The sequence below is a fragment of the Canis lupus genome, chromosome 1 (genome assembly GCF_011100685.1).
Source record: "Canis lupus familiaris isolate Mischka breed German Shepherd chromosome 1, alternate assembly UU_Cfam_GSD_1.0, whole genome shotgun sequence".
Taxonomy (NCBI): Eukaryota; Metazoa; Chordata; class Mammalia; order Carnivora; family Canidae; genus Canis; species Canis lupus.
The window spans coordinates 78,208,867-78,233,548 of NC_049222.1; the positions used below are offsets into that span (position 1 = coordinate 78,208,867).

A 24,682-nucleotide genomic window follows, 5' to 3' on the forward strand; every position below is an offset into this window, starting at 1 on the left:
TCAAGGTTTATTCATGTCGTGTGTACTTCAGCCTTATTGATGAATAATATATCAGTATACCACCTTTATTAATCCAGTCACTGGCTGATGGACATTTAGGTTGTTTCCACCTTTTGGCTGTTTATGAATAACGTTGCAATGAACATTGTGTACATGTCATGTGGATCTCCTTTCTTTTCTCTGGACTGAACCTATGAGTGTTATCACTGGGTCATGTGATAACTGTTTAACTCTTTGAGCAGCTGCCAGACCATTTTCCAAAGTAATGGATGAGAGTTCAGTTTCTCAGCATCTTCTCCAACATTTGTTTTTGCCCATCTTTCTGATTCTAGCCATTCCAGTGGGTGTGATGTTGGAATCTCATCCGTGGTTTAGATTTTCATATTTCCTTGATGGCTAATGATGTTGAGCATCTTTTCATCAAATCCTTACGTGGTTTTAGAAGTGGATCTACCTAAATAAACATGGCTTTTAAAAACTTAATCTAATTTAAGCCATTCACTCCACTGCTCTGATCATTGTCACAAGTGTTACCATCATCCAGGGCAGGTGGAAGGGGCAGGTAAGTCGGCGATGTTGCAGGATGAGTTGGCCTTTGTGGATTTGCTAAAAAGCAGAAAGAATAAAGATGAGTTCAGATCCTTTTCAGAATTGTAGGCCTCCATCCTGGTGCCTGCCTACATACACACCATCAGTTTTGCCTGTGTGTGTCATTTTCTGTGGGCTCCTACGTGGACATGGCGTCTCGGGGTGGTGGTTGTTGGTTTTGTTTTGTTTTTTAAAACTGTTTTCAAGTGGCTTGAGAATTCTTGACCCCCAGGAGGCAGTTTCTGCCGGTTTATCACTCCTGCCCCTCTTCATAAGATAGGCCATTCACATAATGGAAGGTTTTCAGATAACTCCTAGAGTAGTATCCATGATGTTTCTTTTCCTACACGCTCTTTCCCCCTTTCCTGCTTGTTTCCTGCGGCATGCCAATTTTCTTCTTCTGCAGTCTCCCAAGATAACTGCGTGTTTTTAAAGAACAGGGAAATAGCAGAAATCGAGGAAGAGTGATTTGGAGAAAACTGTCAACAAATGCTGCTTTTTCACATTTTTTTTTCTTTTCAAAGTGTTTAAATACCAAATGCTATAAATGCCACTTACTGTCATGCTTTTAGCATTAGAGATGCTATTTTGGGGCATGGTTTTAGCTCTGGTTGGGTTCAGTTTGTGATCTCTGTGGCATGGTTTTCCCTCAGGTTTATAAAGCAGGGTAAATTTCAAAAATTCAAGTTGATTCTGTGGTTGGTGATAAATAGCTTAGCGTCTAGTGAGGTGAAGGTGGGTGTCGGCCTTCGTTTTCATTCCAGTGTCCTTTCCAGTTGTATAGGCAGTTCTATGGTGATAAAGCACGTGCTACAGCTGTTTTAGAAACACAACTGGAGAAACCACTACACCATTACATTAAAGCTTCAAATGTAAACAGCAAAGTCAATTTCATTATAGTAACATAATTGACCCTGGACGCAGTAGGTAAAATGCAAATTAAAATTCTGAATGTGCGGCTGTTGTTTGACATGGATGAGGTGACTTTATTCGTTGTGGGTTTTCATTATCATTAACTCAGGGTTTGGTGTTTGTTTTCCTTGTCTGACTCCCAGCCTGTCCACATTGTTTGGGTAAGAGCAAGTGCATGTCTCTCCTTCTGTCAACAGTGAGAAACCTTTATGCAGCCACCTTTGAGGCACAAAACCCCCAATACATGGAAGTTTCCAGTGTATTTTAAAGCTGTTTGATGAAATATGAACTTTTTTATTGTTTGTTTTATTTTAAAATTGTCAGTGGAGTCGGCTCTGGGAAGCAGATGCTTACTTTTTGAGTTGTGACAAGGTATTTGATGGTGATGAAAGGACAGTGAACAATTGTTGACAAGCATTTTTATTTTTTTAAGTCAGCAATTTGTCAGGTCACTTGCTGTATAAGAACAGGAATTCTAATGTAATGGGACAGAATTCCAGCTTAGATCTAGACTAAAAATGTTCAGCCTTAGCACTGTTGACATTTCGAGCTTGTTAAGTCTCTGTGAATGGGGGTGGGGGTGCTGTCCTAGGCATTGTAGGATGTTTAAGAGCACTTCATCCCTATCCCATCCCCCCTCACCCCCCCCCCCCCCAGGGTGTGATAACCATAAATGTCTCTAGACATTGCCAGATATCCCCAGGGTGGGGAAAGGAGGGTGATAACCACTGGTCATCTGAGAAACCACCTGCATTGCTTAAAGCCACCATTGCTCATCCAGAATGCCTTTTCTGATAGCTTTACAGTTTGCTTGCATGTCCTTTGCTATATAAGTCTGCAAGCATTAACTTAAAAAAAATTTACTAATGAGTGTAAGGTAATGAGATAGAAGGTTGGATTTTCTCACACCTGCTGTCCTGTTGAAAAACATTTCCATTTCCTCATTGGTCTGTGCAAGTTTGGGTCTATGGGGGACCAATGCGTGTAGATTCCCCAGTTAGTAGAGCCTTTGGGTTTGTTTGAGGTCTCACTGGCTGTGTAGTGATGTCAGTATCTCGCTTGTTCTAAAATACATTTTTAAGATAGCATTCATGTTTTTTTCCCCCTTTGGGGAAGGTGCCAGGCACTGGATTGTCTCAGGTAAGCCTTGCCGACAGAAAAATATCCTTCCAAACACATATGGGACAGGTGGGCTGTCTTTTTAGAGTAGTTTACTCTCCTGGATGTGGGCCCTCTATCTGTTCCTGTGTATGTTGTCTGAGACACGACACTTTTTATTTAATCATCTTCTGAGAGAAGCCATGGCTGTAACTGTTTTGGCTTGGTGGTTCTTCACAAGCTTCCTTGGAGCTAAAGAGATCCTTTTTTGGATGTAGGGGCATGGGGTATTGGGAAGTGGGGACTGCAGAAGTAGGACTCATGAGGCACAGATCTAGGAACAAATTTTCATCTGTCACTGCTGTTAAGGCTGCATGGGAAGGTGGATTCATTTCTGGTGAGGGTGGATTGTCTCAAGATGTGTGGCATTATATGCCCTCAAGAGCCTCTCCTTACCTGGGAAGGGAAAGACTTGAGGTCTTCATTGGAGAAGGAGATTGCCCTCTCCCTTCCCCATTCTTGGGACCACTCCGTCTAATTCCTTGTGAATGTGACTGGGCTGCTGTGGGATCTCAGGAGAAATCCTGAAAAGTTTGCAATCCTCATTCTGGCTGTGAGCCCCATGGCAAGCCACTGTCTCCTCTGTGAAATAGGATCTACGATACCCACCCTTCCTGCCTTGGGTATGTTCTGAGCTGTGGGCAGGGGGAGATCTAGGAGCCCAGCATGGCAGCAGAAGTAGAACGTGAGGCTGCAATGTCCATGTTCCTAGACCTACAGTATTTTCAGTAGTTGTGATCCATCCTGTCTCTACTTAGTACTCTTTCCAATTTGGTAGGTGTTTTGCTTTTTTTTTTTTTTTTAAAAAAAAAGAGCAGCACCGTGGGGCACCTGGGTGGCTCAGTTAATTAAGCATCTGACCCTTGATTTTGGCTCAGGTCATGATCTCAGGGTTGTGAGATTGAGCCCCGTGTAGGGATCCCTGCTGGGCATGGATCCTGCTTACGATTCTCCCTCTCCCACCCTATGCTCTCTCTCTAAAAAACTAAATAAAATAAAATATAAAAATAAAAAGAGGAAGAAGCTTTCGAAATGGCCAATAAAGGGAAGGAGGAACTTGGTTGCCTCTAATAAGGAACAGTGAGCCTTCTTCAAGGATCCTGGAGAACTAGAGCTGGGTAGAGTTGGGAATTCCCTGGGGCAGTTAAGGCTGTTGGACATCCCTGTTGATAGTTATTAGCCTAAATGTGGGGTTTAATCACGTGGGTCTACTTCACAGCTGTGGTGAAGTCCCGTTATTACGCGAGCTGGTTTTTCTTTTTAATCATATATCATAGAACGCTTTCTAGTTTATCTTTCTAAAAACCAACTTGGGTTTGGCAGCAAAGCTCTACTTCCTTCTTGTGCATCCATACATTTGCCTGAGTATGCGTTTGTGGTGACATAAAATCATCACACCTCTGCAAAAGATTTTTGGTGGCTCTGTTCTGGATTCTCGGGGGAACAGGGTGTGCAGGGAGGGATGAGAGGATGGTGCCCCCCACCCGGTAGTTAAATCTCTTCCCCTCTTCTTGGCTTCTCTCATCTTGTAATCCATGCCATGCTTAATTACCCCGTTGCACTTGCTTGTGTATGCATCATTGCACTCCCCTCCAGAAGCCGGACATAGCTCTTATTTCTCTAAGTAATGATAGCAATTGCTGGGAGGGCAGACCTGTTCCTCATCCTTCTCCGAGCACATTTCTTATGGCAGGTGTCTAGTTCCTAATTAAGTGCTAATGAGCATGCCTAGTGGACCATGGCGCTGCTGCCAGCTTCTCCAGTTTTATGTCTTGCTATTGCCAAGCTCTTAAAAGGTGACAGAGCAAGAATTAGTGTCTTTGGGATGACAGGAAGGTGATTTTATGTGTAGAGAAATTGTTATTATGATCTCAAATGGTGAATGAGGAGTTTATAAATACTTTCCAAGAATACTATTAATGCTGGCTGCTCTGACCTTTTTCTCTCCCCCTTTCCACCTGTCCCCTGATGAGCACTGTGCTTCCCTCTGGGAAGTAGAGGAGTTTCAAGACCAGGTGGACTCCTAAAGATTTTTTTTAGAAGATGCTAGGAGTGGTTGCAAACTGTAAACTGACTATAGACACCGATCTCTGGCTTTCAGGTGCAGTTTTCTCTTACTCTCAGGGCGGGAAGCATGTTTAGGATTCAATTAAAGATCAGTGGTCTGGGTAGAAATTACTGAAGATCTGGCATGAAGATTTAATATATGCAGTACACGCGAGGGGGTAATAAATAAACGAGTAATTGAGTCCCAGGGAAGTGAGCACAAATCAGAATCTTAAGAATTTTCTAACATTACACCTTAGAAATTGAGCTTTAATCGTTTTTACTGTCTCATCAAAAACGAGTTTTATGTTGGACAGCTGAAATGTGGCCAGATTTATGGCTCAGGGGCCATTTCTTGGATACTTTTTCATTTACTACAACATGCTCTTAAATATAATATATGAGAACAACGGTACTTTTTAGTGTGAACAGATTTCTGACTTCTGGCATATAAGAGAGAGGGGACAAGGCATTTGGGAGTGGGGACTTGGGTCACTGTGGGGAGAGACCCATACAGCGGGGTTCCCAGTCAAGGCCTCCTGGGTCTCAGTATTTTCCTCTGACACTGAAAGGGTAGATTTGGGGGGCGGGGTGCACAAGAGAAAGGAAGCCATAAACAATCTTAGGCTGTAGTTTCTTCCAGCTGTGGTTTCTTCTAGCTGCCACAGCGTGGCCACCAGAGTTCACCCCCGGGGTGACCAGAGTGCAGCCATGAGAGTCATCATATTGGGATCCCACACCCCTCCCTCCTGGCAGGAGAACCTCGGCAGTTTCGTTAACATCCTGTGCCATGGTTCCTTCTGTGAAAGGTGGATGTCAGGGCCTCCTCCTGGTTCTGTGAGGGCTCAGTGAAGTAAGGACACAGGGGTCCTTGAGGGGGTGGAGCAGGGGTGCCTAAGAGATGCTGGGTCTTTTTTCAGACTTCTGTTAATTTAAGGTAGTATTTTGGTTGCGCCTCATTGTACCATGCTGGTACGTTAGCACAAGAATATTGGGGAGACAGAGTCACCTCATAACTGGTGACCAGCAGAGAGTAGAGTTACTGGTTTATAGGTTACATGTCTACGCCCTCCCCCCTACTTTAACCTTCCTGACATCAGGAGGAGTCTCACATTCGGGGACAGACTGGATTACATCCCTGGAGGTGCTTAGAGGTGGATCTAACATGGGAGGTTCACAGACTGGCCTGGCTCCCTGCCCCCAGCCGCCACAGTGTGGGCAGCCATGCCAGGAGGAGGCAGTGGCCCTAGGTCTCGGGCTAGACTGTGGAAAGATGGGGAGAGACAGCTGTGCAGATGGAAGCTTTTGATGAACTGAAAATGCTAATCACATTTTCCCCCCTTTCCTCCCTTTGTCTCTGTGTCCCCTTCGTGTGCTTGTGGAACTTCTTATTGTGTTTCCTCTGTCCTCTTGGGCACCTTGGGGATACTTCCCCCTGGATGCTACTGCTACTTCCACTTTCCTCTGCTCCTTCCTCTTTTCCCTCCTCGTCTTCCTCTCATCCTCTCATCTGTTCCTCCTCCCCCTTCCTCTTTCATCTCCTCCTCTTCCCTTTCCTCCTCCACCCCTTCCTCTCATCTCTTCCTCCCCCTTATCCCTCCTTTTTCCTCCTCCTCTTCCTCTCTCATCTCTTCCTTCTCCCTCACCTCTTCCTCTTCCTCTTCCTCTCACTCTCATCCCTCCTCCTCCCTTACCTCTTCCTCTCCCCCTTTCTCTCATGTCTTCCCTCACTCTCACTTTCTCTCTCACTTTATTCTCTCCCTCTCTCCCTCTTACCAACATCCTCTCTTCACTTCCTCCTCTTCCTGCCCTCCTCTTCCCCTTCCCCTCCCACCACCATCAACAGCAGCAGCAGTTGCAAGCTCAGCATCTTTCTCATGGCCATGGCCCCCCAGTGCCCCTAACACCTCACCCTTCGGGACTTCAGCCTCCTGGAATCCCACCCCTTGGGGGCAGCGCTGGCCTCCTGGCGCTGTCCAGTGCTCTGAGTGGGCAGTCTCACTTGGCAATAAAAGATGACAAGAAGCACCACGATGCAGAGCACCACAGAGGTGAGAGGCCGGGCAAGCCAGATTAGGACTTGGTCCTAATACTCATACAGTGCTGCAAAGTTGTGTGCACCGCTAAAGCAAGCCCCACCCCATACAGAGAGCAAACAATGAGCTAAGAGGAACTGTCGCAAAGCTTGGCCACTGAAACACAGTTCTCCCTGGAAGTTTCCAGGGTTTAACGTGGGCATCTGTAGATTTCTCGATCTCTTTAGATTGCAGGCATCTTGACATCTTGGCAACTGCCTAGTTAATGCCAGTGGCCTGTACCATATTATGGAAAACTGTTAACTGCTTAATTGGGTAATTTTCAAAGAAAGTAATGTTGTTAAATGGGGCGAAATAAGAAGTTAAATTTGAAAGTGAATGTGTTCAAATGAAAGGTTTGATAATTGCATCTGTTACTACTTAGTTTCATAGGCTTTAATTCTAGTATGCATTAAATATTGGGCAAAATTGCACTTGACTAATTTTTTGAAGAAAAGTAATTTATTCTGTCAAGAAATAAAAAAAAAATAGGCTTTGTGTATGGTTAAACTGTAAATCTTATGTTTACAAAAAATACTGTAATTTTCAGGAAATCACTGTATTAGGAATGTGCAATGACTTATATAAATAAAAGCCATTTTTAAACCTGTTTGGGGCTTGTGTTCTAATTATTCCCCCCTTTTTTTTATTTCTGTTCTTGCCTCTGTGTCTGAACGGGCATGTCTGTGCGTTTCTTGGTAACCTCGGGAGCAGAGAGAGAACCGGGCACAGTAAGTACTCAAACGCCTGCTGCACATAAAACACATTCCCCTTCCTGCAACGTACCCCAAGCTGCCTTTCTTTAAACACAGCCACAGACATGCATATGCTGTCTCTCTCAGTGACCTGGTTTCTTTCTTTCTTTTCTTTTTTTTTTTTTTTAATATGACTATCCACTCCCCCTCCCCCGGCCTTTTTTTTTTTTTTTTTTTTTTATAAAACTTTTGTTAGATAAGAGGGACATGATTTGGAGGCCACGCTGTCTGCTATGATTACTCACTTGGAAATACACTTTGATCTGTACATGCCCCAGGCCTACTTTAAAAATATGTTTATCGTTGCATTCCAACTATAGGTTGCTTGTAGTTTAAAAGAATATTCATGTTTATCTTAAATCAGTTTTACAGGCAAGAGGTCACAATCCATATGTGAAATTGGTTAGTAATGTGTTATTTCTACTAAACCATTCATTATCCTCTACAAATGCATCTTAGTTGCTAGGTTTCCATATCTACTTTTCTTTTCATAATTGCCCTTGGAGGGTGAACTTGAACTTCAGATTTATTTTTGACCAAAGAACTGAGCGTCTGAGTAAGCTCTTAAAAACAGGGAAATTCAGTGAACAGAGGCTCTAGGTTTATGGGGTTCATTTTTCTTACCAGCCTAAATCTCACCCATTTTACATACTGCACGTTCAGTCTGTACATGTATCTGTCAGTAAGCTGTGGGGAGATTGGATCTAAAATGCATCTCTGAAATGTTGTGGAGCAAACAAATGGAGTAAGAAAATGGCCCATTGTCAGCGAGGATAACCTTCAATTTTTGCCTCCTTTCCTCCTTTCCTTTCTTTCTGAACATGGCAGGTTAAATATGAATATGGTAACAAAACTGAGATACTGAACTCTTAAATCATTCTGATTTTTTTTTTTTTTTTTTTTTGAGTTTGGGGGAAGATAGTTAAATCATTTGAGTGTGGAAAGTTCTTTTTCCCTCTTCTGTGTAGAACAGTGGCTGCTTTTAAAATTCTCTTTGAGCCTGAACTTGGTATACTTTATTTTGTTTTGCGTTTTCTTTGTTTTGTTTCTTTTGAGGGAGTGAGATGGTGGTGGGGCCAGAGGGCCAAAGGGAGAGGGAGGGAGAGAATCTATAGCAGGCTCAACACTCAATACAGAGGCTGACATGGGCTCGATCTCACAACCCTGAGATCGTGACCCGAGCCAAAATCAAAAGTCGGTTGGTGTACTTTATATTTCAGGATGCCTTGGGGGCAGTGGATAAGGGTGAAAGGATGGGCTAGCTGTTCTGCAATTCTCATACTGTAAGTTTTCTCTGGACAATGTTGGGAGCAGAAGAAAGAAGGGAGAAAAAGAATGCCAGCTATGGAATAAAATATCCTACTCCCAAAGTACAAACCTAAATAAACTGACTGATGGAGGTGACCTTTATGTTTTTTGCTGACTCAGTGTCACTGTAGATTGTCTTCTTTTATGCCATGTTCATTCAATAGAGTGTTAATTATAAAACCCTAATCCCGAAGAACAGAGATGGTGGGAGATATTGAGAAAGCTCCTGTCCCTCAGACCTATAGTCGGCTGCAAGTTTTAATTTATTGAACTTATTCTAGGTTTGGAACTGTATTTCTAACTTTAGCTTCCTGTTCTCGGTACTGTTTCATCCAAAATCACTGTATTTATTGAGTGCTTACTGTGTGTAAAGCAACACAGGAAATGTAGCTCTGGTCAGGGATAGGTAGGTACACCTATTACAAGCCCTTTCTCAAAGCACTGAGGGAAGGTGACAGAAATATTAGATCTAAGATTATAGAAAGTTCCAGCAAGAGTTCTAGATAGTTGTGGGAGGGGTTCTGTAGTATGGATTTCGCTGAGGCTCTGTGGCAGGAGTGATGAACCAGAACCCAGTAGAGGCGTTCTCCACACCTCTGTGTGTGTCTCAGTGTATCAAATACTAATTTGTATTTTTGGCTGACAAATTTAGCAAGAACTTAATTCACTGGGGAAGTGAGGAGGTAGAGTGGAGGAAGGTGAGGAGTTGTACCCTCCAAGTGCAAAACCATCCTTCACTTTCCATTGTTCTTAGGTCCTCATGTTTTCACAATCTGAACTTTCAAGTCAAAATATGGCAGCTACATTGCAGAAACCCAATCGGTACAAAAACAAAATAAATGGTTACTTAATGCGTTATTTGCATGTCTCTTTTGCATCAAATTTTCCACAAGTTTTAATGATAATTTTAATGGGTATTTTCAGAATAAGTATATATACTGTGTTTCCTGCCTAACTTTTATAGACCTCTCTTGGTGGTGTTGGTATAAAATGGGAAAACTATACTGATTTGTAACCTAAACATTTAATTCGGTCTGTAGAGAGAAACAAAGCTGTTCACTGTCCACATAAGTGGGATTTCGCTACAGTTATATAAAATGAAATAGCTCTTCAAACTTTGTGTAAAATTGAATATGAGATGCAGTGGGTAATGAAATGATGTATGTTCGTAGTACATAAAATATTGTAATACTTCTGTATTTCATAAAGTGGTTTGAATTATGAAGTCGAATTTTACTTGGCAGAGAAAGTTGATTATACTCTTCGTGTTTGGGTTTGTTTTGTTTGTTTTTTCAAACTAATGAGTTGCTACAGGGCAGTGGTTTCCAAACCTTGGTCTCAGGATCTCTACATCTTAAAATTATTGATGACCCCAGACAGTTTTTCTCTATGTGGATTATATATTTTGAAATTTCTCTGGATTAAGAAATTTTTAAAAAAAGTGGCAATAACTAGAACAGGTAAAGAGCTTCTTAATTTGTGCTACCATCAATAACATTATTAATGAAAATGAACTATTTTCCGAAACAAAAAATGGTGGAATGAGTGGCTTTGTGTGGCATGTTTCCAGATCTCTTCAGTGCATGACTGAGTAGAGGATAGACGTAGTCTCATCAGCTTCTGCGTCCTGTCTGTTGCAATATGTTGTTTTGATTGAGATATAGGAAGAAGATGTGTCCCCAAAGAGATTTTTAATGGTCTCTGGGAACCTCACGGGTCCTTGGACCAAATGGAGAACCTCTGTCATAAATAAGACCAAGGAGTTTTGAAGCATTCTACGTTGGTACATAGTGTTATTTTTTTTCCTGTTCTCTTTGTATTGAACAAACATGATGATTAAATATATCAAGCTCAGCAGTCAGGGACTTTTGTCAACCCAGGGGGAATGTGAGTGTGTATGGATTTTCATCTATGAGTCTAAAACTGGTTTGTAGATAGTTTGTGTTTGTTTATTTTTAGTGACAAAATTACATTTGCTAGTTTAAGGTAGAAAGACAAATGAGCCTTACTGTAGCCTATTTTACTATAAAACCCAAGGAAAAAATGAAGGTACTAATGGACACTATTTTTTAACTTTCTTCATTTTGAGAAAGATGAATGATAAAAGTAATAACTTTTAGGAGGGTTTATTTTGCTATTTGGCTGTTGGTTTTAAATTAAGATTTGACTACTGTTTTTTACTAATTTGCAAAACGTGTTTGCTTTTCTTTTTTTAACATAAAGCTACTTATGTGAGTGCTATAGTTGAGTGAAGAATTATGACATGACCTAGCAAAAAGGACTTTATTTCTTACGTAGTAATAAAAAGTTTGGCTATCTCAATTAATTTAGAGATGAATTGTATTCAATTTTGGCTGAAGTCAGTCTTTAATAAGTCTGCTTGAAAGACCTTGAATCAGAGAATTGACAAGGCATTGTATGGCTTTTAAAGAATATGCTAGAACGTGTGTTTTGATACTCATTCATTTAACACATATTTCATGAGCACTCACTATGTGCCAAGCACTGTAAGGCACTACATGTAGAGATGACCCTTGAACAACACAACATGGGTTTAAACTGTGCCGGTGCACTTATGTATGGATTTTTGTGATAAACAAAGTACAGTATTATATTTTCTCTTCCTTATGATCTTAACATTCTCTTTTCTCTAGCTTACCTTTGAAAATATAGCATATAATATATGTACCAAATACATGTTATATGTTATCAACTGTGTTATTGGTAAGGCTTCTGGTCAATAGTAGGCTATTAGTACTTAAGTTTTGAGGAGTCAAAAATTAGCCATAGACTTTTGAATGAGACGGGGGTGCACCCCTAACCCCCGAGCTGTTCAAGGGTCAGTTGTACTTGCCACCATTTTACAATAATTATCTTTTAATATCACAGCCACATATTTGTTAAATGAAAACCACTGGAATGCCTAACACATGTCAGCACTATCCATGTCAGGACATTTGGAAGAGGGAGATAATGGGGATAGGTGTCAGGGAGAGATTCCAGAGCAGAGGGTCTGTGGACTTAGGCAGGATACATGGGTGGGCATCAGAAGGTCCTTGAACCCCCTCTAAAATTGTGTGCATAGTGTTCTGGGTTGGTGCTCTTTTCTATAATTGTGAGGAGAGATTATAACTTTCATCAAATTCTCAAAAGGGGTTCCTGGCCCAGAAAAGTGTAAGCACTGTTAATGTATTCAGAGGTCATAATGATGCAAAACCATCATCTTAACCAATAAGACACCGTGCTCAAGGAAGCTAGATACCTCTAATCCTACAATTAATTAATGGAGGTAGAGATTTAGATTATGTCTTTCTGAGGGACCATGTTATCACTTCTGTAACTGACTTTGTAGACTTCTCAACTTCATCTTTAGAGCTTATTTTAAAATAGTGATGACAGCCATCACTTTATTTAATGTGAGGTGGTGTCTTTGTGTTTCTTCTGTGGCTGTTCTGCTTAACTAGTTAATTGGTAGGACCAGATCCTAGTAAGGACCACCCATGATTTTTTTCTCAAATCTCACTCAGCACCATAGAATGCAAGGAAAATGTGAGACGTGAGTTTTTCTTCAGAAAATACTTTACTGAAATTTTGGCCTTTTTCTGAAAAAAATTTTTTTTAAAATATCACATCAGCTCCCAGTAGTAGCTCGTTAGGACCATGGCACCATGGAGCCATGGGTGATAAAAAGAACACTGGTTTTGGACAGAGACTTCTGTGGCATTTGGGCACAGACGAAATGTGTGTGACCAGGTGTGTCAGCCTTTTGAACTTTCCCCTAGCGTCATCTATAAATTGGTGATGGAGGCTGCCTTACCGGGTGAGGGGTTTTAGGGACCACAAGCAGAAAGTTCTCAGACATAGCACATCAAGCCTTTAGGGATTGTCCTCCCCATTCTCTCAACCTACAAAGTAGCAAGACAGCAATAAATGCATTATTAGTCATGCTCAATGTAGTTACTGATGGTTTCTTTGCCTGTTTTTAAATGTGTGAGGCAGTTATGGAGATGTGGGCAATTACTGATGTTTCTCAGTGTGGAGGGGGCATGATACTGACCCTAGCCCATTACGAACTTGATTAGGCTCATGATACTCAAGTTCATGAAGGGACGAAATATTTCTGCCTAAATGTTTGTGAATTGATCTCCTGACATTTCAAGGAATTGCGTGGAAGTGAAGGATAAAACTGAGATGAGTCACCTAAAATTTCAATATTTAGGTACAGTGGAAAACACTAAGTTTTCTTAAGCAGTTGTCGCAGCAGATTTCATTTTTGGCAAAATTTAAAACTCTGTGCTTAAAAAAAAAGAGATCTCTGGGAGAACTGCTCACTGCATCCCTGCTGTGAGAAGGGAAGACAGGAAAGTGACAGTGGTTTCTAGATGGTTGGGCGTGGTCTGTCCTTGTACCAGCGGGGGTGTGGTTTACTGTGGATGCCCTAACTCACCCGGTGGCTATCGGGACCTGCGTGGACCTGCGTGTAACTGGAGAAAGGCTCCAGGTTGTATCTCCTGCTCACTCCGAAGAAGAGACATTGGGCATCTTTACTCTAAAAAACCAGAAAGTCAGATAGACAATATTTCCTCCTTCCTAAACATTTTTCAGATTTGTTTGTGCTCCGTAACTAGAAACAACGTCCACCATTTAGAGCAGGGTTGTTTTTTTGTTTTGTTTTTGTTTTGTTTTTTTAAGATTTTATTTATTCTACAGAGAGTAAGAGAGAGAGCAGGGGGAGGAGCCAAGGGAGAGGGAGAAGCATATTCCTCAGTGAATGTGGAGCTCAATGTGGGGCTTGATCTCAGGGCCCTGAGATCATGATCTGAGCTAAAACCAAGAGTCGGACATTTTATCAACTGAGCCACCCCAGCGTCCCGAAAGCAGGTTTTTAAAAATTTTATTTTCCTTTTGGCCCCATGATCATTTTTATCATTCCCTCTGAAACGCAGTAAACAAGAAATGAGGTCTGTCTTTCAGATGAGGAGAGGTAGATGTGAGTACCATGAGACATCCAGGTTACCTTGCAGGCAAGTCCTGACCTGGAGCTTTCCGGTTTCTTGTATTAGAAAGTATCTCATCAGGGATTGGAGAACGAAGAGGGACCATGACAGCTAAATAGCTCTATGAAAATGGCTCTTGAAAACTGTGAAATACAGATTTGATTTTTGCTGTCACCAAGGTCCTGATTAGGGGAATGAAGTTGTCATGAGGGCATTTAAAAGTTATATTGAAATAATATTTATTGTCAGCTCTAAAGTGTGTGTGTGTGTGTGTGTGTGTGTGTGTGTGTGTGTGTGTGTGCTATTTTCCTTAACCTAGAGTAGGTGGAATGTCCTAGGAACATTTTTGTTTGTCAACTGGGAGCTTAACAGGTGACACCAGGGTTATCTATCTCGTGCTCGAGTGCCTCTTCCAGCCCATGTATTTACTGGGTCTGTACCTTCTGCATGGCCACCTTCCTTCCTGAGCGGTGTCTGGACTAAACCACTCAGCTGCAATCTGACAGTGCTGAGTTCCTAGATTGAGGTACGAGAACTCACGGGTTCTTTCCCATATTTTGCATTCAAACTGTATGAAAAATCATTGTGTACCCTTCAGACCTGCTTCACAGCCAGGGCTCCTGAGATGTGATGCAGTTGCCAAGTGGACGCATTTCCACCCATCTTTACTTTCGTACACTTCTCACAGTCGATGCATGGGGATCCCTTTGGTTTTAGGGGTTAAAAATGCATTTGTTGAAATGTCAGGCAGAATCTGTGAATGACCCATCGGACTGCAGCAAAGAGTACAGCGCAGGGTGATGGCTTAATTGGTACCAGGTGTAGATGGAGAAGGCACACAGATGTTATGGGGGTGCGTCACTACCTAATTGTTTTAATGTTCACCGAGAAGTTAATTGTCAGTGTAGAGTGTGCTAGCAAATTAGGTTCCCACTGCCTTAGTGTAACTGAGGATAAATGAGGTGTCATGAGTTTCCAATCTGTACCTCTGACACAAACACTTTTCCTGCGGGAGGAGAAAGTTCCCAAGGGGAATCAGCATGGCAGCTAAAGAAATCCATTTGAATAATGTGCATTATTTTCACATTAGGGAAACCTGTCTAGCTTTTGCTGTCTCCATGAGTGGGGTTTCCTTTCAGATTTGCTGCTGGTGGCTTCAGGGTTTAGACACAGTTGGCAGAAGAGTTGCTTTGAGGTCTCAGAATCAATGAAAGCTACATGAAGGCTCTGTAATGAGTGTTGTGGTAACACTGACAGTGTAACATTCCATTAAACTTGCTCTCTTTCATATTTTCTGGAGTTTACCTTCCAGAATACCTCCGTTTACATGAACAGCCATTACTGTTAAATTGCTAAAAAAAAGTGAAAGTCTTGGAGCAAGGGCATTAAGACGGGGTTTTATCCATATTGAAGTATCTGAGTCTCACTGCCTCAGTCTTGAGTGGGTGTTCAGAGCATGAACTAGAAACATCATTATCCAGATGGTGAGAATAAAGGTAATATGAAGTCCAGATCGTCATGATTTCATTTGATTCAACGAATCTTCTCTGAAGTTCAACAGGCTCTTAACGCTTACGATCGGACATTCTTATATGAAGGTATGGTTTAATTATTGCGTTTGGATGTTTATTTTGGCATTAAGAGAATGACCGTGCGTCTCTACCCACGAGGTTCAAACCCTCTGCCAGGTCTCTAGTTACCTTGTACCCAGAAAACTGCAGCAGAGGATAGTGCTGGTATGTGTTTTTATAAAACATGGTTCACCCATTTAGAATACTGTGATCTGGATTTGGCAGCTCGAGGTAGTGGACACCAGTCGTAATAGGAGAAGATCTGCTACTCTCTTTTCTTTGAATAACTCTTTCAGTCTTGGAACTTGCCTTAACCATCACGCCACTGTGAGTGGGAGAAAATATGACCCTCAGGAAGTATATGTTAATCGTAGCCAACAGTTTGCTTCTTGTCAGTGAGGGTGCACACTGAGATTTTATGTTCTCCAGATTTGGGGCACCTGGGTGGCTCAGTCTGTTAAGCATTTGCCTTTGGCTCGGATCATGATCCTGGGGTCCTGAGATCAAGCCCCACATTGGGCTCCCTACTCTGTGGGGAGTCTGCTTCTCCCTCTTCCTCTGTTCTTTTTCTCTCTCATATAAATAAAATCTTTTTTAAAAGTAAGTTCTCCAGGTTTTTTTGAAGAGAGAGTGTTCCCTTGGGGTACATGTTTTCTGTCCTTGTGCCTCATCTATTCATTTCATGTGTAGTTAACCTACAAATGGAGAGACAGTCATACCAGTGAGGCTAACAGGTCTTATGGACCCTCTTTCTGACTCTGGTATTCAGCGTTCCACAGGGATCCTTTTTCTCCAGAGACTTGTCAGATATACCTCTCCCTTTATCATTTTACTTGGCTCTGTTCCCCTAAGTGTGCAACACATAAGGTATGGAAAACCATTATGGTTGTAGAATTTTCGTTTGTTTTGAAGTCAATGTGTTTTCAGACCTTGATTTGCTCAGAGTTGTAATCTCCCCTGAGGGCGGTATAAATGTCCAATTTTGAGCTCTTGTGGAAGACACAAAGTAAATAAAATGATTTTGTTTAGTTAAAACAATTTTAAAACAAAGGGAGACTTACATACACAGTCTCAAAAATCCCAGACCTCGGGACATTTGTAATAGAAATCTGCCCAGTAATTATCGTTTTTGAAAAATTCTGGCAGACACTAAAATTTCACCAGCTGCAAGGTGAATAAAACATTGAGTTTCTTGGCTAGAATTAGAGTGTATCAGTCAGTGTGGTAACATGAGATCTCATGCTGATCAAAAAAAAACCCCTCTGATTCACAATTAAATATTTATTTGGCAGATTAAATGTTTGAAAATGAACTTTATTTGATGAATGCTGTTTGGTAGATTAAAATCTTTCAAAATACGGACTCTGGGAGAAGTCTGGTGGCAGCTATGTCTGCAGAACAGCCATCGGCCATGACTGCCATCACGTGGACTGGTGCCGTGGGTCTCTGGATGACTTGTTCCTCACTACTGAGGCCTGTTCTGCTGTGCATCTTGGATTATAAATGGCAGGCTTCAGGAATGGAAAGGCAGGCATTTGGGACTTTTCAGGTCATTTTAATGTAGAATGTAATTTCTTTGTTCTAGGTTTATGGTCTTTGTTTGGTGTCATAAAACCAAGGGTATGTGTGTCTTCGTTTGGTGTCATAAAACCAAGTGTGTGTGTGTGTGTGTGTGTGTGTGTGTGTGTGTGTGAGAGAGAGAGAGAGAGAGAGAGAGAGAGAGACTGTGGTTTTTGGGGAGCTTGGAAGGCAGTCAGAGAAAAAGCCTGCAGCATGCATTAGGCATTATTATGTCCAATGAGAATGTTAAATGGTTAAAGAGCCAGTGTGACTTTTAAGTGATAAATATGTGGGGGGCCAGTATTTTATGTTTATAAATTGAGTTTAAGAATCGCTCCTCTGGGAGTAGAGATGCCTTGACTTAATGTGAAGAGCTTGGTGACTTTAGGTAAATCGCCTCCCCTCTCTGGGCAGCCTCCAGATAAAAGGAGGGGAGTGAAGAGGATGAACAGGGAAGTCTTTTAGGGCTGCTTTGGCCTCTTCAGACGTGTGACCCTAATTACCTTCTGTGTTTCTGATGTACAAGTTAAAAAAAAAAAAAATACTTGAAGCAACCCCAGTTTCATTCTTGTGCAAATGGCTTCCTCCATTTAGGAAGATGTTGATTAAATGCTAACATTCAATGTGAAGCTATCTTATTCTAGTCCAGATCTAACAAATCAAGATAGAATCCAGATAAATTCTGAAAGATCCAAATGATAATCAGTACCCAGGTATAATCTCTTTATTCTTAAAATGCATATAAAATGGCTCATAATGGCCATCAGTATGACTGATGGGTCATGGGGAACACAAACTGGTGTGTGAGGGAAAACACAGAACATGAGGGAAAAACAAACTTCTGGTATCATGAGATATCCAGTAATAATACCTGTGAAGTCACTTTTGGGTTTCTGGGGAGTGCATGAGAGAATCATAAAGATTAGGGTCACCTAGGCAGTAGTTAACCAAAGCAGCTGTTATTGCCAACAGTGAAGTTCATTAGGCTGGAACTATTTGCTTAAATCAGGAACAACAATGAAAGCAGCGTCAGGGCTGGAAGATGTTGGGGACATTCCACGAAGACTGGGTTCATGGGAACAAGGGTAAAAGGAAGTGGTCCACTTTTGGCAGTGCTATCCCATGCACCAGCTACCCCTGGCTCCTGACTGTCGCTCCTCTGTGCCTTCCCTGCCTGCAGTCTTTGCTGCCTTGTTTTGAATCCATTTTACTGCATCAAAGGTATGATGAGACTTGTGTTTTGTAACTTGTCTGAGTCTGCCATTTTGAATGAAGCCAATTTTCACATAAGTAGCAGTGCTAATTACTAGCCCTATCCGAATTTATAGGAACTTCCAGAGCTTTTCAAAACCTATTCAGATGATAGGCCTCATTTAAGCCGTTCAAGCGAGAATTACAGCCGTAACTTCTAACATGCAGAAGCAGAGGCCTCAAAGCTTGTCAGACTTACAGGTCCAACTATAGAAATGTTACTGTTTCTAACAGAAATTGCATTGTTGCTAACAGAAGCTTAGTTTACCTTTATGTTTACAGTACCACTTGACATAATAAATAAATAAATAAATAAATAAATAAATAAATAAATAAATAAATAAATAAATAAAATCGTTAAAAAGCTGTCTTTGAATAACTGAGTGGTTTGGATGCCGGGTGCTGGTTACAGCAGGAAGGCTCTGAAGGTGACCCTGCAGAGAGATCCTTAACTTTAGAGTTGCCAATGGACACCAAGGCTGTGCCACATTCTTCTGGGCACTGGTTTAAATGTAAAGTTGAGTGTTCTCTGGTGCTGCCCTCAGCGCATCTGATCAGTCTGGACAAGGAGATTTTGAATGCTGATAAAATCTAGGACCCAGGCAGGTGTATTTGGACACTGTTTACAGACGAGCACAAGCTGCTATTCCACTCTGTGACTGACCTTTTTGGAGTGCACATTAGCACTTTGAGGAGTTTTGTGAAGTCTCCTGTGTCCTATCAGCCAGTGGGTCTGGGTCGGAGGGGTTAGTTTTTAGCAGACATTTACCACGGTAATTAGTAGAGGGATCCAGCCAGCTCACCTTTCAGCCCCACACACTGTGCTAAAGACATTACTCTAAGCCACCCCGTATTGAATTGCATGAGTCCCTCCCTCTGCTTTTATGTAAACCTCCTGCATTTGTGTAGCTTGAATGGTCATGAATCAAAGCTCAGCTCACTTCAGTGTCAGCCCCTGCAGTGGGCAAAGAGGCTGATTCAGATTGCCTCCTGGCTCCCAGTTTTGGTTTCTTCCTGTGTGTAGTTGAGCTGGGAATGCTCCCATGGTGGGGTCCACAGTTTCCATGAGGGAGCTCTGACACCTAGCCACCTGGCTGATTACCTTGGGCTGGTTAAGAGCAAAGATACTCCTTCCCCCTACCCTTTTCCCCCACTGGCTTTTAAATTTTTGCTTCCTGTATATGCCATTGCATTAGAGGTGGTCTAACTTAAAAGTTTCCCCCAGCCCCTTCTCTTTTAAATTGTGGCAGAGAAAGGTAACAATTGTCTGTTGACCCTGGACATCACCCTGGTAGTTTTCCAACATCTTCGAGAAATTGAAGTTATCTGCTTTGTATGGGAGATTTTTGCATGGCTCCTTCAGCATCCTTCAAGGCACTAACACATCACTGAACAAATTGCCCCCTTGCATATGCTAATCTTGTACTTAAAAGGACTCATTGTAACATGTTCTGATGCCTTAGCCTGAGGGGAGATGGGAATTGAAGGGATGTCAGATCATGTGACCCCCCCCCCCCCAAATATCTAAAAATGCCTGTTTTCTTTGGGTCAACAGTTCTTACTTAGCACATGGGAATGAAAGTATCATGTGTGGCTGGTAGAAAAGATTAGTGCTTGTTTCTGCTTTTGTGCAGCGGAGCTGGCCTTGCTGTTGAAGATTCACTGGCTGAAATACTCGCTTTGGGTCTTAAATTTCAGTGCTGTTGGTGAGGAACACCAAATCTTATTTTCAACAGTAAATTAAAAGAATTCAAAGGAGTTCCTTCATTGTTGCTGTGGAAAATGTGATTTGCCTTTTAGGAAGCCCTGCTGTTAATCCCACCTGCTCTCTGTGTGTCTTTTTCGAGGGGCACACATTGACTGTTAGTCACAGAGTGCATCTGATAGAATAATCTCAGGTTCTGCTCACGGGCCATGTATATTCCTGACCAGGAAATCACAATAGGAGAGAATAAAAACACATCCACATGTAAACAGCAAGCTCCCGATTCTCTAACAGAAAAAAGGATGCAAGAGCATTTAAAGTGAGTAGGGCCTGAAGGATCCACCAGGCTCTGGATGGTTTAATTGCATAGACAGGGTCTCCCTTTTAAGTGCTTGAACCTCTATAAATGTTTGCCATCAAAGTCCTCAGCCGAGATGAATTACATGGAATGAAAGGCTGTGTAGGTATCACCTTTCTAAAACCGCGGTCACATCCAGTTTGGGTTTTTATGTGTACAAAGAGACCTGGCAAGGAATCTTTGATTAATTTTTTTTTTCTTGCAGAGTAATTCTCTCTTGGTCCCAGACAGTCTAAGGGGCACAGATAAACGCAGAAATGGGCCTGAATTTCCCAATGACATCAAAAAAAGAAAGGTGGATGATAAGGACTCCAGCCACTATGTAAGTAAATAAAGAACTTGAAACAGTATTTGTTTGCTTACTCACCTTCTAAGGGAGCCTACAAGCTCTAAGATCTTAGTGATAATCCCACACCCTTTAAAGTAAGACTGTAAAGAGGATAGATTCTTAAAAGGGTACTGTTTTCCTCTAGAGCTATAAACTATGTTCCGCCAGACTCACTGGTACATTTTAGGCTTTCTGTCTAAGTTCCTCACAAGAGGGGATACTAGTGTTCGGGGCCTGTTTCGTGGACATACAGCCAATGCATTTGCACAGGGTCTGCTCTTAAAGAGTCTTTGCCCTTGGTTTAATGCTCTGCTTTCACCATCTTCAAATCCTGCATTTTCATCTGTCCTGGGCCCTGCAATTTTGGTAGCCTGTCCTGCTAAAATAATCAGGGTAAAAACAATTAGTGTCACAAAAATACTTCTTTGGATGCTATTCTGTTGACTTCTTCAGACTCATATTCAATCTTGAAGTAGAGTTCGTCCTCTTGAACAGCTAGCACTTTGGTCATGTTAAGTCCATGATAACAATGGAAAAAACCTTGGAGAGTCAGACCCGGCAGATTGAGAACGCGTGACTGTGGAGGAAGGGCTCTTGACTCATATCTAGCTGGAAGGAACCACATTTCTTGAGGAGAGCAAACCAAGCCAAATGGCAATTGGCTCAAGTCTGAGGGTCATAAACATTGCAGCTGGTAGATGACTTGGGGGTTTTCTTGTGTATCTCTGAGTGTGTCTATTCCAAGATGGACACATTCTCAGGAATGCTATGAGAGTAGAATGCTGGACTAGTCCACTTCCCATTGCTTATAGAAGATGTGTCCATCTCTGGTGGAGATGGGGCTAGATGGGGGTTTACATATTGGGCCTCTCTGCCTCCTGCTGGCTGGTTCAGGCCAATAGCTAACAGTGGGAAGTAGTTTCTGAGCAACAGCTTGTTAATGTTGGGTACTCTGTGGTTTTTACATGGATTGTTTCATCTGACTCTTAAAATGACTCAGGGAGTTCAGTACCATCACCTCTATTTTAGATAAAGGAATTGAAGCACAGAACTTAGAAGTGATTTGCCCAAGGTCAGAGTTAGTGGTGGAGCCTTGGGGGCAGTCTAACTCAGAATCCATGCTCTTCATCACTGTGGCTAGGATCCCCATACTGAGGGCCTAGGAGTGGATATTTTGCCAGAGGCCCTTATATTGGTCCATCCTTTGCACTATGATAACATTACAAGAACTTTGAGTGTAGGTTATCCCCATCCCAGTCCCAACTTTTTTTGTGGCACACGTTTGCCCCTCACCTTTGCCTACAGCCAGTGTCCTAGCAGGTACTTTTATATATGGCATCAACTGTTAATAAGCTATTCAGAAGGTCCATGACATGTAGAAATTTGGAAGTTGCCAGTAATATAATTTTGAGTTGTTGTGCATGAGGCCCAGGTAGATATTTAGTAGTAAGTGATCTAGAATCCATAGCTCTACATTATTGTTTTATAACCTGCTCATATAAAGTATGTCCAAATGTATAGGTAGTTGAGGGTGATGTATTGACCAGTGTACACTGTATTGTGAAGGTTCACATTTGCAGGATTTGAAACACAGCTAAGATTGAAATTATAGGCTACTTAAGGACTCAATTTCATAGTCCCATTATAATAAATGAGTTCTTTGCTACTTTTTGCCAATTTGTACAGTATGTGAAATATTTTTGTAAGTTTTTTTCTAAAAGGGAAAACATTTTGTTTATTTTTTTTTACCACCATCTTTGGGTTCTTTTTTTTTTTTTTTAAGATTTTATTTATTTTTGAGAGAGAGACAGAGATAGCAAGACAACACAAGTGGGGAGAAGAGGGAGAAGCAGGCTCTGCACTGGGCAGGGAGCCCAACACAGAGCTGGATCCCAGGACCCTGGGATCATGACCTGAGCAGAAGGCAGATGCTTAACCAGCTGAGCCACCGAGGCATCCCCATTTTTGTGTTCTTAACACCTGAAAATATTTGTACTTTTCTGTGGTCTTTACTAACAGAAAAAGCAAATTTTCTTTAGTTTTATTTTTTTTCTTAGATGAAAATAGTTCTTTCAAGAAACTGAGTTACTCAGTCTTCCTCATCGGTTATAATTTTATGTGTTCTAGTGAATTGCATGGTTCCTTAACAACAATGATCAAAATAAATCTAGTAACATACTGTTGAAGAAAGTAAATTGGGTCTTCCACATGTAAAACCCTAGATACAGTTAGAAAAAAAAAACATGTAAAAGATATGAATTTAAAGTTGAGTGTAACTTTCTCACTAGAGTTGAAGGCCCCACCAAAAGCCAACATGGCTAGTTGCACTTGTACTTATTATTACAAATTTTCAAACATTCATGTATTTGTAATTGATAGTGACATCAGTAAAAGGATTGTTTGGGTTAAAAATTAATGACCTACTCCTTTTTGAGAGTTATGTCCCATTATGAGATCCTACTTCTTTCATAAACTCATTGTATTATTCTGTACTAAAGGACAGGAGGTCTTTTGGCTAAGAAAGACTTTTTCAGTCTTGCCCTTAGGTTGATTGATTTAGTGATCACATAATTAAATTGAATAGCTTTGGGGCACCTGGGTGGCTCAGTGGGTTAAGCGTCTGCCTTTAGCTCAAGTGATGATCCCAAGGTCCTGGGATTAAGTCCCATGTTAGGCTCCTTGCTCAACGGGAGAGCCTGCTTCTCCCACCCCCCTGCTTGTGCTCTCTATCTCTCTCTCAAATAAATAAATAAAATCTTTAAAAAATAATCAATTTAATAGCTTTTCTGAAGCTTTCTCAAACTTAGTACAACCTTGGAGTTTCCTTGATTAGCAAATTTTACAGTTTTATGGAGAATCAAAGCCCTACTGCAAGGTATTAGTGCCCTCCAGACTTTGCCATCCTCTCTTCCTTCCATCTCTCCAAAAATATTCCATGCTGATTGCTAAAGAGGTTTATTCTTAACATGAGGTTAGATCTTGGTATGTTATCCCAGCCAAGTAGATAGCTTCATTGTTTATAGGTTTTTTGCTTTTTTTTCTTAAGTAGTTAGCAACCTCATGGGAACATGGTTGAAGTTTGTCCTTATAATTACAAATTGTCTGTGAACACAAGATTTGTTGGCTATCTTCAGGATAATATACCTAAAGCAATGACATGAAATTATGTTCTTAATTTGACATCCCATGGGAAAAGAGCCCTGATGGAAGGACATGCATGGATTTCAGATTATAAGAGAGATTCAGCTGTTGCAAACATTTATTGAGCTCTTACTATGCACCCCATGTTTGCAACTTGCCCTCACCAGTATGATCTATAGCAGGCATGCCACTGCAATAATTTCTGCTTGGGGCTTTGGGTAGACCACATCAGATGACAGGGGAAGGAAATATTAGTGACTCTGCCTCGCAGTCTGGAAGGGAACCTATAGGCATGTCCTGGGCCATTTTTCAGTCTGTCTGCTACCAAGAACTATAGAAATTTAACTGGGCCTCTAACCCTTTAATAAATGGCATTACAATTTCTTTTTCCAGGACAGCGATGGTGACAAAAGCGATGACAACTTAGTTGTGGATGTGTCTAATGAGGTAGCCACTCATTTTCTCAAACTTTATTTTCAGAGTGACTTATGAGAAACAGAAAGTAGAGCCATGGTATTTTAGTTTCTCACAACTTTACACCTTAGAAACTTCATGGTGGTTCACAGATGGAGCAATAGTGATCTGACACGAACTTTTGTTAAAAAAATCTGTTTTCCCAGTCATTTAGGATTCGTAAGTTGGGTGCTTAGTGCCCCTTTCATTCCTGTGCCCTGGGAAAAAGGCTTGGTACCTTTTTCATTCCTGAGAAAAGTATCTGAACATGAGGAAGGGTAGAATTGTTCTTGGATGTTTTCTCCCTCTGTGCTGTCTTCATGGATGTGTTTGCAAATGCCATCCTGTTAATTCCGTTAATTATAACAACATTGCTAGTCAGGGTGCACACTCCCAAGTGCTCCAGATCTAAAGGACTTAAAGGGTCCTCCTTTAATATAGAGAATTAGTGTGGAAATAGAATCTGTGAAGCGCAA

The 24,682-nt window shown here is 41.5% G+C and overlaps 1 protein-coding gene across 6 annotated transcripts in view; it reads left to right on the forward strand.

Annotated features, from left to right (window-relative positions):
• The window catches only part of TLE1 (TLE family member 1, transcriptional corepressor), an 85,973-nt gene that overhangs the window by 34,668 nt on the left and 26,623 nt on the right, over positions 1-24,682 (forward strand). For 3 of the 6 annotated variants that reach the window (XM_038527009.1, XM_038527011.1, XM_038527014.1), the window contains 4 exons: positions 6,551-6,755; positions 7,494-7,510; positions 20,490-20,606; positions 24,147-24,200. In XM_038527009.1, coding sequence (XP_038382937.1) covers positions 6,551-6,755; positions 7,494-7,510; positions 20,490-20,606; positions 24,147-24,200 — 393 coding nt within the window. The remainder of the gene's footprint in view (positions 1-6,550; positions 6,756-7,493; positions 7,511-20,489; positions 20,607-24,146; positions 24,201-24,682) is intronic. The other 3 variants (XM_038527010.1, XM_038527012.1, XM_038527013.1) reach the window with 2 other exon arrangements.